Raw genomic sequence first — 13,225 nt, forward strand, 5'->3', positions numbered from 1 at the left:
AAATTGCTAAGAAGAAAAAGAATGTACTAAAACGATTTATTATTCAGTGGCATGAAAAACGTCATTTTTAAGTCCGAAATAATTAGGGTACTAAAAAAACAATACTTTCAATAAAATGCAACTTATTATATTTTAATTATTTTATTGTGCTAACTGTTATGATCTTTAGTTTTTACGAATGCCGCTATAAAAAAACCTATTGTATTTTTATATATGTCGTCAACTGGTCGTAATTCGTCGTCTTCTGGACCAAATCGCTGTACCATCAATCTGTAAATATTAAAATATATTAACTTTGATGTTCTGTATGAAATATTGATGAGCAAATTAACAATATTATCTTAATAATAATCTGCAAAGAGAACGAAATCATTTGCCTTTTATACTTATAACAGGTCTATCTATTAGACAGGGTAGCAGCTAGAGAAGGGTAAAGAGGCACTGAGACTTGTATTGTGTAGAGATACCGACATGGTTAATCCAGGCCTGTTTATTAATCTTTTATTTGTCTCTTTTAATTTTGCATTTAAAATAATATATGTCATTTCTTTAACTGAACGCAGTCTTAATACATACTCAAAACCAGAATTGAATCTGAATAGGCTATTTGACTGGTTTTTAAAATCCCTTTTATACTATTAGTAGAGGTTAAGGAACCCAGTAAAAGTAGATTTTTTTATTTCTAGTACATATTTTCCGAAAAATATCATATTAAAAATTCCATATTTAAATAACACGCGAAAACGCTACTTAGACAATATGGCGCTGCAATGGGGTCGGTGACGTCACTTTGCTGTATTTTAATCTGTGGTACATATAGTAGAAAAGCAAGGTTTACAAGGAAGTGACTTCATCATAAGCCCGGCCAATCAGGAGCGTTTTGTGTCACGTGACAAGCGTTTGAAAAAATGCATTTTTATTTATTGATTTTTGAATAAATTATTATTTTCAAGTTTCGTTAGTAAATAACCATTTTAAACTCTATAGTATTATACACTGATTACAATAATTCACAATTTATTTTTCGCATTATCAAATATCCTATTTGAGCCAAAAGAACCATTACCGGTATGTACGATTTTAATTTTTATAATTTTATACCAAAATTGCTAATAATATTGAGATTTTTTAGCTAATGATATGGCTGAAATTTTACAATAGACGGGTTCTGAAGCATTTTTGATATAGACAAGTGTTTTTCGTATCGCTTTAGAACACCGTTTATTTTATTTTAAGCTTTATTATATATGATTAAGCTATTTTTAAATTTCTCTTTTAATATGAACTATAACTATAAGTATATTTTGAATGCTCAGGCGCAATCAAATGTAGGGATTTTTTTATAAAAATAATTTAGCATTAGTTTTGCTTTATTACCTTTCATTGTCAGACAGACCAACATTTGGTAAACCTGGACCCCCATATAATGGTTCTGCTGGTACAAGTTTTAAGCATGGGAATTTTTCTAAGACCCAAGCCACCATTCCTTCGTTCTCATCCACTGTTACTGTGCAAGTGCTGTATATTAATTTACCATTGATTTTCAAAATTTTTACAGCCTGAAAAAATATTACATTTCACATTTGAAGTTGTTTATATAACCTTTTTTTTTACAAATTATAGTGCATTCCATAAGGCATACTCAATGATATTATAATAAACAGATATGTTATACCCATACTAAACAACAGAAAAAAATGTGCCGCGCCGGGGACCGTTTATTTTACATTTCATTAAAAGTAAAAAGGATAGCTTGATAAGAACAATAAGTAAAAGGGATAACTAGATGTTTTAATTACGCAAAACGTATTACTACATAATTATGATGTATTATAATGTATTACTGGCATAATGATGATGAAAACGACTAAAGGCAAACGTCCTAATTAGGACGTTTTCTAGTCTTCACTTTTTGCGCGTTAATGACATATCTGTTTACTAAAACATCATTGGGCATACTCCTTAGAAACAAATCACTCGCATTTGGCTAAAGAAAAGTAAGATAATTTTCAAATAGTATTTCCCAAGTTAAGTTGAACAAGAAGTTCACGCGAGCATAAACTAATGAGCGCATAAGTGCAAATTGAATCAGAAATCAGTGTTTGTGTAACGGAATGTAAAGTCAGGGTAAGAAAAGGTTCATTAAGATCTCAAATTCAAATTCCTTTATTCAACATGGAAGCATTACACTCATACTATTTTCTACATGATCTATTTTCGTGTGCTCAGTATGAGCGATAATCTGCTTTACCGATCGCATATTGCGTCGCAATGACTTGATGTTTAGATTCAAAAGATACTAAGAGTTTAAGACTCGATAAAAGAATGAATTTGAAAACCGACGAAGGTTTTCTTACTCTGACTGTACTCTACTTCACAAGATAGATCATGAAAATACTTTTTATTACATGCATGGTATTATTAAATTCTATATTATTAGCATTAACCTACTTTTCTTAGTAAATGTAAAAGTAAGCAGTATCTACAACTACAGCTATATGTGAGCTCCATTTGAGCTGTAGTTGTAGATACTTTGTTAGTAATGCTGCGAATACTAGATAGTTTATTAATAATGCTGTGAATTACATATCCTTAAATAACAGCTTGATGGTAGGCCATCAAGCTGTTATGCTATAATACTTAGTAGCATTAGCATTACTCACAGAAATATTAGAATATATAATCAGAAAGCAATAAGTTATTTACCGCATCAAACAACTTCCTTTGAACAAATTTGTATGATTGAAGCATTTTTGGAGATATTGTGTTATTAAATTGTGGTCTTTGACCAAGCCCACTGCAAGGTGCGTCCAGGAGAATTTTATCAAAAGTATTTGAAGAAAATGGAGGCTCCAATAAATTGTTATCATTATCAGAATGACATTTTGTTGAATCATATGCATACGCTTTTACACATGTAACACCCTGTGTATTGCAAGTTCGCTGTATTTTAGCACATTTTTGAATTGTCTTGTCAATAGCAATTATAACAGCCTAAAAATTAATAAAACGGAAATGAATACTAATATTAAAACTATATATTGTTGACATTTAAAAAAAAGAAGTAATAAGTTATTGTACATTATACATCAAATTTATTACATATACTGACTTTATTATCTGACATTTCAGCTAAGTGGGTTGTTTTATTACCAGGTGCGGCACACATATCCAGGATACATTCATAAGGCTGTGCATTAACAACCCACCCAGCAATTATGGATGGGAGATTTTGTAACAAAACTTGTCCTTTAGGAAAAATTGTTTCATTTATTACTGGTAATCTTGAAGCCGGCAGTAAAGTTTGAATTGCTATACCACTGTGAATATATGTAAAAATAATAATTGTAACATTCATAACCAATAAAGAAGTAACTTTATTTTATATAATTTTACACAAATCATACCTAGGTTGAACTCCTTTGTCAAATAAGTTGTATCTTAACAATTTCAAAAAGCCTGTGCCAACATATTGTTTGTTTCCATCATATTTTATTTTATGACCTCTTTTACATTGACCATCCATTGAACCATAAATATCTATTCTTTCATTAATATCACAGTCTATAATTAAATATAAAATTTTAAACAAACAAATTTTACATAAACAGACATTTGGCAAATATTTTATTACAACTTTTATACCTTAGAATAAATATATACATGTTTTTCTTTACTATATATGTATATTTGACTTACTTGTGGGAAGACCTAAGACGCCAGGGGCATATACGTGGGCCCCTCTTAAGACTGCAGCTGCACATAATGGATCTACAATAACTTCATTCTTTGTTTTCTCAAGATTTAAATTTGTAGGCCATTGTTCAATAACAAGACAGTCAGGTTTTAAAAAATAATATTTTGGAATACTATCAGTGTTTAAATCTTTTCTTTGCTAAAATAATATAATAGTATTTCTTTTAATACAAATGTCATATACTTTTGGTGTAACAAGTTAATCAAAATTAAACATACTTCCTCTAAGTGTTTTTGAAGATTCATCAAATCCAATTTCATTAACTTATTAATTCTAAATATTGTGTACTTTGGAGGTTCCAAAAGCCAGTTCTTTAGTGAGTTGATATGTGTCATTTTTACTATAAAGAATTAGAAAACTTGGTATTAATATTGTTCATTAATATCTAAGATTGAGTAAACAGCATACTTCACACATGCTACGTTTGCTTAACTGTTTTATTTAAAAATATAAATAAAACTGAATTCTAGTTTAAAATGAAAACAAATATTTATTTTTATTACTCTGTAAATCATTTGAGTTTTGACAGACATGTAACGTCACAGCTTTTAGTTAGGTATAGCGATGTGCTAAAAGCCATAGACAATTTGATCATCTTTCGTAGTTTGTAGATTGTAATTGCAATACCTGAATTATTTTCAATTCACTTGAATTTATATTTCATTATGTAGAAAGTTTTTGCCATACATTTTTATTTTATCTATTGATCTTGTACGACGCATTTTCTGCATTCCCTTTTTGCAATGTTGAATGTTTTTCCGCTATTTTAGTTTAAGGTTTCTATTCAAATATATTTTTGTTCTATTTTCATTCAGATAATTATGTAAAAGGAGTATAAAAAAGCCTGTACATACAAAGACCAAAGATCAAAGCTGCAGAACTGATGTAGAGCCCTGAAGAGCTTTTACAAGAGTCCTTTTACAACTGATTTGAACTTAACCTATAGTCATAACTAACATTAACAAGTGCTATTCTGTTTCTTATAAGCTTAGCCTGTCATATAATTTACAACCTTTCTTTATATGTCTTAAAATATTATAATATCTTTTTGGTCCAGTAAATTTTTAGATTAATTCGTTCCAACAATTAAATAAACTTGAAGATAAACTCTTAATGTAACTCTAACTCTTTGATATTAAAACAGATAAACATTAATGTAAATATGTTATACCGTATATATTTTTGAATTCTGTCGAATAATATTATAATATAATTTAAGACAATGTTACTGAAATTATTTAATTGCAATCGGTAAATTATCGTTTTAATCATATTAATATTTCTTTTATTCTTTTGAATGTGAGTAACTAATGAATATATATATTCAGACAACGTAAATAAATAAAGTCAATAATTTCGGGAACGTGACATTTTGTTCAGATTAAGGTTTAATATATTACGAATTATGAATTGTTCAGTTATGACTTCAAATTTATATTTATAACTGGCCACTTTTTTCCGATACGTGGCATAGGCACGAACAACTTCCACGTTCGCCGCCATTTTGACATACAGTGAATAGTAGAGACTTCAGTGGATTGAAGCGTTTTTACTTCATTTAACATATATTTCCTCGAAAAAAAATGTAAGTATACTGCCATAATTTTATTATTACTCTTTTTAATATTAAATAAGTGATTGAACTGTTATTTTACACACCTTAAGATCCTTGGGTGGTGACCCTAACAAAATTACTAACAGCGGTGTTCACGAATTTTAAGCTAAATGTATAATTTAATTTGTGATACACTACTTAAGGTTTATGTTTTATATTTGTTTCATAGTAGAAAGCTCCTTTTATTGTTTGTTTCGATCTAGCTTTGAACAAAGTACGTCTAATTCTAGATAGGACTTGCCATGTCATTATCATTGATTATAGTAACGTATAGTGACGGATGAGTCAGAGTGAATGTGTTTTCTAATGATTAATAAAATAATTTCTTTTCAGAAAGCTCACAAAGCCGCAAAATGGGGAATATGTTTGCAAATTTATTTAAAGGCCTATTTGGCAAAAAAGAAATGAGAATATTGATGGTTGGTCTTGATGCAGCTGGTAAAACCACAATCTTATACAAACTAAAATTAGGAGAAATTGTTACAACAATTCCCACAATTGGTAAGTAATTTGTTATATTATTTTAAATCTACTAATTTTTTTATATTTCTAATACTTGAGTTTTTTGAAACAATTAAGAATCTATCACTGAAAAAGTATTAAAAAGCAAAAATTGTATGTGGAGTTGTAATTTAATGTTTATTTATGTGTATATTATTTAATTTAGTATGTGGGCTTGCTTGTCTATGTGATTGCATAGTGATAAATGAGAATACAATGTGTACACTGACCAGATAAGCAATATGGTAATTAACTATATTATTGCAGTATATTAATAAGTATATATTATTTTAATTAATGAACTTATTTACAGTTTTTTAAAAGCTTAAAAAAAAGAGAAAGTGTTCTCTAAGCTATGTATTGCTTTTGACCTATTTATTATTAACAATATGTTTGAAATATTGTATTGCTTTTTTTTCTTCTCTTAAGATTACTATGAATAACATAAAATCAATACAAGAATAAATTAAGCAACATACACATAATGTTTGAATTTCATATACATAGGAATAAAAATAAACTCTCGTAGATTTATATATTTCATGTAATTTATTAATAACTCAGCTGTAGTGTGTACTACGATTTAATGATTAATATACTTTATTATTTATTTCCACTACAATTTTACTTTCAAAATTCTGATAACAGTTTTGTCATCATTTAAAATGCTATTTTTGCCCAAATCCATAGAGAATTTTATAGATTAATCAAGCTCTCGACCAATTACATTATTTAATTTGTTTTCAAAATTTTGTTTATTTAACTTTTCATATGGTTTAGATAGAGTATATATAGCATTTTGTCTGGTATGGTTACTATAGCTTTTTTCCACCTTGTGTAATGTGTCTAATAATAAACCATCCCTTGTTATATAATATTCTTATGACATTCAATGAGATCTATTCTTTCCTTGCAATTGAATTTCAAATAAATAATTTATGTAAAATATTACAGGATTTAATGTGGAAACTGTAGAATACAAAAATATCAGTTTCACTGTGTGGGACGTCGGTGGCCAGGACAAAATCAGACCTCTATGGAGGCATTATTTCCAGAACACACAGGTTAATTTTGTTTCTTTTATATAGTAATTAAATATATCTTAATGATTTTGTGCGTCAAGTAAATCAACGCAAACATAGAAGTGCATAGTGACTATATAGGAGATGTAGATTATTAAAACAGTTTTGTAATTTATAGTGCAGATGATGGTAGCTTTACATTTAATCCAATTCTGTGAAATCAGAGAATCAGAAGTGCTTTATAGCCTATTTTAATAAAGTATTTTCCGATTTGATATGTAAATGATTTGCTATAACATTGAATAAAATATTAAAATCTCAGCAATAAAAGCTGATTTACATGTATTATGTAGTCATGTCTATTTTATCTTAATTTTAAGCGACTTAATTTAAAATAAGCATTTACATGTTTGATCTGATACTTTTAATTAGTGATTAACCAATACTGGGTATAACAACAACTCCTTATTTCTACAATGTGAGTATATTATTTTTCTCAAACTTTGGCATTTCAATACTGCAAAATGTTCAGAAGTGTTTTATGATTTGCCACGCCCATTAATAATTTTAGTTCATAAAAAATTGTCACACTATTAATTTCATTGACTTTTTTATTTCTAAAATATGAAAATTTATATTATTTATATATTGTATTGTATTGTATTTATTTTTTATATATTGTAAATTTCAATACTTTAATAAGACTTATAAAATATATGTTTTATTCTTATACTAGCATAATATAATAAATAACTACTTCATAAAATAAATATAATTTGCAATCTTTTTATTAATCACTATTAATAAAGGGATTGAGTGCAATTATAAAGGTAGTATTGGTGTCTTCTACTGATTGTGTTGGAATTGTGAATATTTAATTTGACAAAATATATTATGCTTTTAGGGTCTCATCTTTGTAGTAGACAGTAATGACAGAGAGCGTATCGGCGAAGCGCGCGAGGAACTCATGAGAATGTTAAGTGAAGATGAGTTAAGAGATGCAGTACTGTTGATTTTTGCAAACAAACAGGTACATTTATTTTAAATAATTCCAGTATTTTTTATGTAAAAATATTGTATTTTACGATTTAAATGTTTAATTTTTTATCCTTTTAAGTAATATATGATTGACTGTATCTTACAAATTGGCAAGTTATTTATCTTATCTAATCTTGTCAATATTTAAAGCATATTTAATGTTTTTATGTAAACAAAATGTTTATTGTAATATTATTTAGATATTAGTGCTTTTTATTAAACACTAACAATTTAATCTCTTGTAACAATTATTTCTAAGTTCATATTTTAAAATAGTATCAAATTGTTGACTGACTGACTAATATATTATTATCAATATATAACTATTTAAGAGATGCACTGAGAAAGAAAAGTGCTACATATAAATTGAATCTTAAATTTTTTTTCTTTGTGCAGGATCTGCCAAATGCCATGAACGCAGCCGAGATTACAGACAAGCTGGGTCTGCATTCACTGCGCAACCGCAACTGGTACATCCAGGCGACGTGCGCCACATCCGGAGACGGACTATACGAGGGGCTCGACTGGCTCTCCAACCAGCTCAAGAATGCCAACCGCTAACCACCTGTGCGCTATCAACTCACAGACTAATCTGATTACTGAAAGAGACTATGGTTTAAGATATGTTAACTTTATTTGCTATAAATGAATACAATGTATTATGTGCGGTATCATAAATGTATTACTGTGTCACCCGGTGACCGAGCTCGCATCGCATTCTCGCCGAACCACTCGCTTACACCGAAGCCCAAGTACGTCGCTCTCGACTATATGCTAAAATAAACGCGATGCATAATCTTCGTTTCTAAAATATTATATCGATATTAATTTGTACAAAATTAAGGGGTCATGCTGTACTTAGTGCAATGAGGTATTAGTCATTGGGATTGCGTTGTTTGTTCGATCTCTGATGACGTTGAACAAATATAGTGTGTAAAGTTAATGCAAAATTACAATTTTTGTTTATATATGTATCTGTAAACAAAAATAAAACTGTACATTCGATTAATCGCGCATTGTGATGTGGATAGGTACATATGTGTAGCTGACTCGTGATAAAGTGAATCACAGCATAACATGTTTTATATGTATACTATAATGTGGTATAAGTTGTCGTAATAAAGTATTTAAAGTTAATTCACTTTTATGACTTTAATTCACTAGTTTAGTAGCTATTGCCTGTAACGGGCTCACGCGGGGGGATAAGGGTCGCGGTTCACCGGAAGCAGTAAGCTAGAGCCAATAACGCGTGGTATCGAAGGTGCAGATAATTTTCTTATTACATACGGAACTACAGAAGTTTGACCAAGTGTCCAGCATTATGTGAAGGAGATTTGAGATCTTCGCCGCATAACATGTCACAACCTATTCACATCGCTTTGTGACTTACTAGGGACTTACTTCACCTTCGATTTTGTGCATATTCCAATTATTATTTGAATGACTTATTGTATGATGATAGTTTATTTTTATGGAAGTTAACTAGGTAGAGTAAGCTGTTATGTATTTAACATTTCAATCGCATTCAAAACAGTTCCGACCGATGGCTCTCATTTATCGGATGGCTCGTTATGACCACCTGCATTTATAGTTGACTTCTCATGACGAACCGAGATTTAATTTAGGCGTAATATGTATTAGATGGACAATGTGTCATTTGGGAAGTGATTTTGCGTGCAGGGAAACCGTGCTCGAAACACTTCAGTGGTACTTTGCTCTTACACAATTAATTATAACTTAGCATTTTTTATAATAATTTAGAAGAAATTATTAAAACACAATTTAAGGATATGATTATGTGGCGTGTGGTGGAGATTTTTTTTTAATTTTTATGAAAATCAAGAAGATTAAATGAAATGCGAAATGTGACATTCCGGTTTGTCTTAATGCTGTATTATGGAATAAAATATCCTCACCAACCTTCGTTTTTACTTAATAAATCCTATCATATTTTATCCTAATTTCTAATATGTATGCATGAATAAAGTTGTGTCGCGGCTTTACTTTTAACACGAGTAACAAGTTGATAAGACGTGGCTAATTTTTATTGATCTTTAGAATTGATAATGAAGGTATATTATGTGCCTCAGAACTTTAAAACCGTATCGCTATTATTTTATAGTAAGAGAGCTAATTAACATTTAACTTTATAGAAGGAATATCAAATATCGTAAAGTGTGGTAGGGATAGACCAATAGAAAAGGCTAGATCACCACGCTTTTACAAATAAAGCTGGGAACGAATGTATCATCTAATTATTACACAAAATACAATCGCACATTTTCCTAGTTTGTGAGTTAATCATCTTTTTATGTTAGGTTATATGAAGAGAGCCTAATAGAATGATATACACACGAACTTGACATTGCCTCATATTAGCTAGCATAATATAATATAGCGCTGCTCAGTTCCATTATTCCATCTAAAATTATTAAATTCAATATTGTATTATTTTTATTCAACTTAAATGAAATGAAAATATAAAAGAGTTTGTTGATATTGAATGAATTTAAGAAAAATAACAATATAAAATAGGTTTTGAAAAAAAAAAAGAATATGTTTCCAAGTTCAAACTGTGGTAAAAGATAAAAAATCACAAAAGGTGACCTTAACTTACACGTATGACTCTACAATATGTAAACAATCTATAGCATTTTTTATTGCTGTTTGCTGTTGTTTTGGCAATATTACTTCCAATTGCTCCAAATATTCCATATTGCTCAATGGCGCCGACACGAATTGCCGAATATATGTGTGTACGTGTAAGTATGACATGCCTTTTTTTCAAATGTGAGTACATCCTTGTTTCACGTAAGTTGACTTTGATTTAAATAATGTTCTTCATTTCTTATTTGATATTACATAGTACCTAGATTTATGATTGCAATACAAATATGTATTGTAAACTATATATATATCTCGCTTAGACCTGGGAATCAATAACCTTTTCTTTTCTATATATTGTTAACAAACGAATATATGTCGTTGGAATTTACGACAAGATTTGTAGTGAAAATATATTGTGAAGCAGAAAATGAACTCTATGTACATATATGTTGATGACACAATCAGGCTAAGGCCTCTGCTTCCTCTATTAGTTGTGAACAAACTTACATATGTCGGATTAAACCAAACCAAATTGAATTGAAGCAGAATTTTGAAAAGCCTAAGTGAAACATCTTCATAAAGAAAAATAACTTGAAACTTGATTTTTACCTCCAACAAAATGTTCACAACAAATCGTGTCTTGACCATCGCAAACATTCAATTAGTTATATCGTCACATCGTTGCACCAAGGTAGAGTAAGCTCTCCACATAGTACTTTGTTCCAATTTTTAGGCCCCTTCGGAAATGCGCGGCCGAAATAGGTGGGCCGGCCCACGCCGCAAGTCACGGTACTACGGTGCCCCCGAGGAGACAGAGTTGGTACCGCTTGTTTTTAGTGGTTTGCCATATAGCACCGGCGAGTTTTACACATGTGGGGGAAATGGATAACTGTATTTATTCATCTAGTTTAAATAAAAAGGCCGCTTTAGGAATAATCTTGTAACCGGCCTGGCTATAGCTGGCTACAGGGAGTTAGGGAGAGCACATAGAGAGGCATGTTAGTATTAGTGTAATTTAAAACTTTATTTATTTTGGTTAATCGATTGTATTCCTTCACCTTAATCACCGTCCATTGGATGGACGCTCTTGTTCTTAGCGCTCGATCAGAACAAAGCTTTGTTTGGAGCCTCTAAGGAGACCGAAGAATGTCAGCGGTGAGAGCGATATGAAGCTACGGTGTGGTGTCGTGGATGATAATTCTCGGAAACGATTCACCTTAGGAACTCGTAGGAGAGGTGCTCGCGAAACTGTACTGCTTGCGGATGATCAGGTCAACTGGTGACGATCCAGGAAACCCGGACGTGGGGTGAGTCAGGGCTCTAGTTTAACGAGCCTTGATTTGCAGGTGGTAAGAGGACCTAGAGATCCCATTGGTAAGCCGCCTGAAAATAGAGGGGATCGAAACCCAAATGAGTCGCTAGGTTGTAAGAAATCGCCGCACACTGACCTTCAGATTGATTAAGGCGCTTACCGAACATGGGTACTCTGGTTAGTACCGGCACAAATGACATAGGGGGATTCTCTGGACCCTAAGAGACTTGCAAAAAAGGATTCCTGCATAGGGACGCCAACCGACGGGTGTCCATCTATTATTTCCATCAAACATCTATTATTTCTAATAATTAAATTAAAGGAAATTTTAAAAACTCATTTTATTTTTAGAGCTCGTGCATCTTAACCGATGATTGCGGGTTCAAACACAGGCACCTCTGAATATTCATGTTCTTAATTTGTGTTTATTAATTTCGAGCTCGGTGGTGAAGGAAAACATCGTAAGAAAACCTGCCCCAAGTGCATTCCACTAACCCGCATTGGAATAGCGTGGTGGAATATGTTTCGAACCTATATCTTAAAGGGAGAGGAGGCCTTAGCCCAGCAGTGGGAAATTTACAGGCTGTTGTTGTTGTAAAGTCAACTCTTTCAAATAAAAAAAAATATATTTTTCTGCGACATCCTTGTCTAAAAAATCTACTGGTACTCCATCTCTTCAGAAATCGTCATGCAATTACTATTGCGGATAGTTTGTCCTATAATCTAAATATACTTACACCTAAGTAAGTGCCCAAGGAGAGCCCCGTAAGCCCAGCGCCGATTTTAGCAGGGGAAGAAGATACGTATATAACTATGACAAAATGATAATTAATGGTTATTAATTAAGAAACAAACTCACGGCCCGCCCCTGATTCTAGCCAGTTGCTCGTACGTTACTTCGAAAATATTGTGAAAGATATTGCCGAAGCATTATTTGCATTGATAAATAATCAAATTAAACAAATAACCTTAAACTTCAGTTTTGGAAGTTCGCTCTGATTTTTTTTCGTATTCGAATATCTACTTTGTAAATAATATTTCTCAAAACAAACCTAAACCTTAAACATGTAAGCCTGTGTAAACCTTTCATATCACCTTTTATAAAGAGAATATTTTTATAAATACTAGATGAATTTAACATTACTTTCTCTGTCAAAACTACCTTCATCCGTCTACTCTCTCTAGTTATACTTTTTTATGATGTTATCAATAAAACATTGATTCTATTATTCTACCAATACACTTACAATGCCTTTTAAGTTAAATGGTAAGTACTTTATTTTTTACTTTCAACGTGTCTCTCCATATCGTTATCGATACCTTCAAATGAACAAAAATTTTTACAATGTTATACTGGATGTATCTATTTCCGG

The 13,225-nt window shown here is 30.9% G+C and overlaps 2 protein-coding genes across 3 annotated transcripts; one reads left to right on the plus strand and one right to left on the minus strand.

The window, feature by feature from the left end:
- Nucleotides 1–128: 128 nt before the first annotated feature.
- LOC124534421 (tRNA (cytosine(72)-C(5))-methyltransferase NSUN6) lies at nt 129–4,312 on the minus strand. Of its 2 annotated transcripts, XM_047110294.1 has the most exons (8): nt 4,261–4,308; nt 3,976–4,097; nt 3,700–3,895; nt 3,408–3,564; nt 3,113–3,320; nt 2,707–2,994; nt 1,378–1,559; nt 129–270 (listed from the first exon to the last, which is right to left on the minus strand). In XM_047110294.1, exons 2-8 carry the CDS (start codon nt 4,090–4,092, stop codon nt 150–152), a joined length of 1,269 nt encoding a protein of 422 aa, XP_046966250.1. In that variant the 5' UTR covers nt 4,093–4,097; nt 4,261–4,308; the 3' UTR covers nt 129–149. The 2 variants fall into 2 exon arrangements, with proteins under 2 accessions (XP_046966250.1, XP_046966249.1); XM_047110293.1 differs by having other exon boundaries at nt 3,976–4,312.
- An 870-nt stretch (nt 4,313–5,182) lies between these two features.
- LOC124534096 (ADP-ribosylation factor 1) lies at nt 5,183–9,075 on the plus strand. Its single transcript, XM_047109766.1, has 5 exons — nt 5,183–5,342; nt 5,706–5,873; nt 6,828–6,937; nt 7,800–7,925; nt 8,330–9,075. Exons 2-5 carry the CDS (start codon nt 5,726–5,728, stop codon nt 8,492–8,494), a joined length of 549 nt encoding a protein of 182 aa, XP_046965722.1. The 5' UTR covers nt 5,183–5,342; nt 5,706–5,725; the 3' UTR covers nt 8,495–9,075.
- The last annotated feature ends 4,150 nt before the right edge of the window (nt 9,076–13,225 follow it).

Source organism: Vanessa cardui, chromosome 12, assembly GCF_905220365.1.
Source record: "Vanessa cardui chromosome 12, ilVanCard2.1, whole genome shotgun sequence".
Taxonomy (NCBI): domain Eukaryota; kingdom Metazoa; phylum Arthropoda; class Insecta; order Lepidoptera; family Nymphalidae; genus Vanessa; species Vanessa cardui.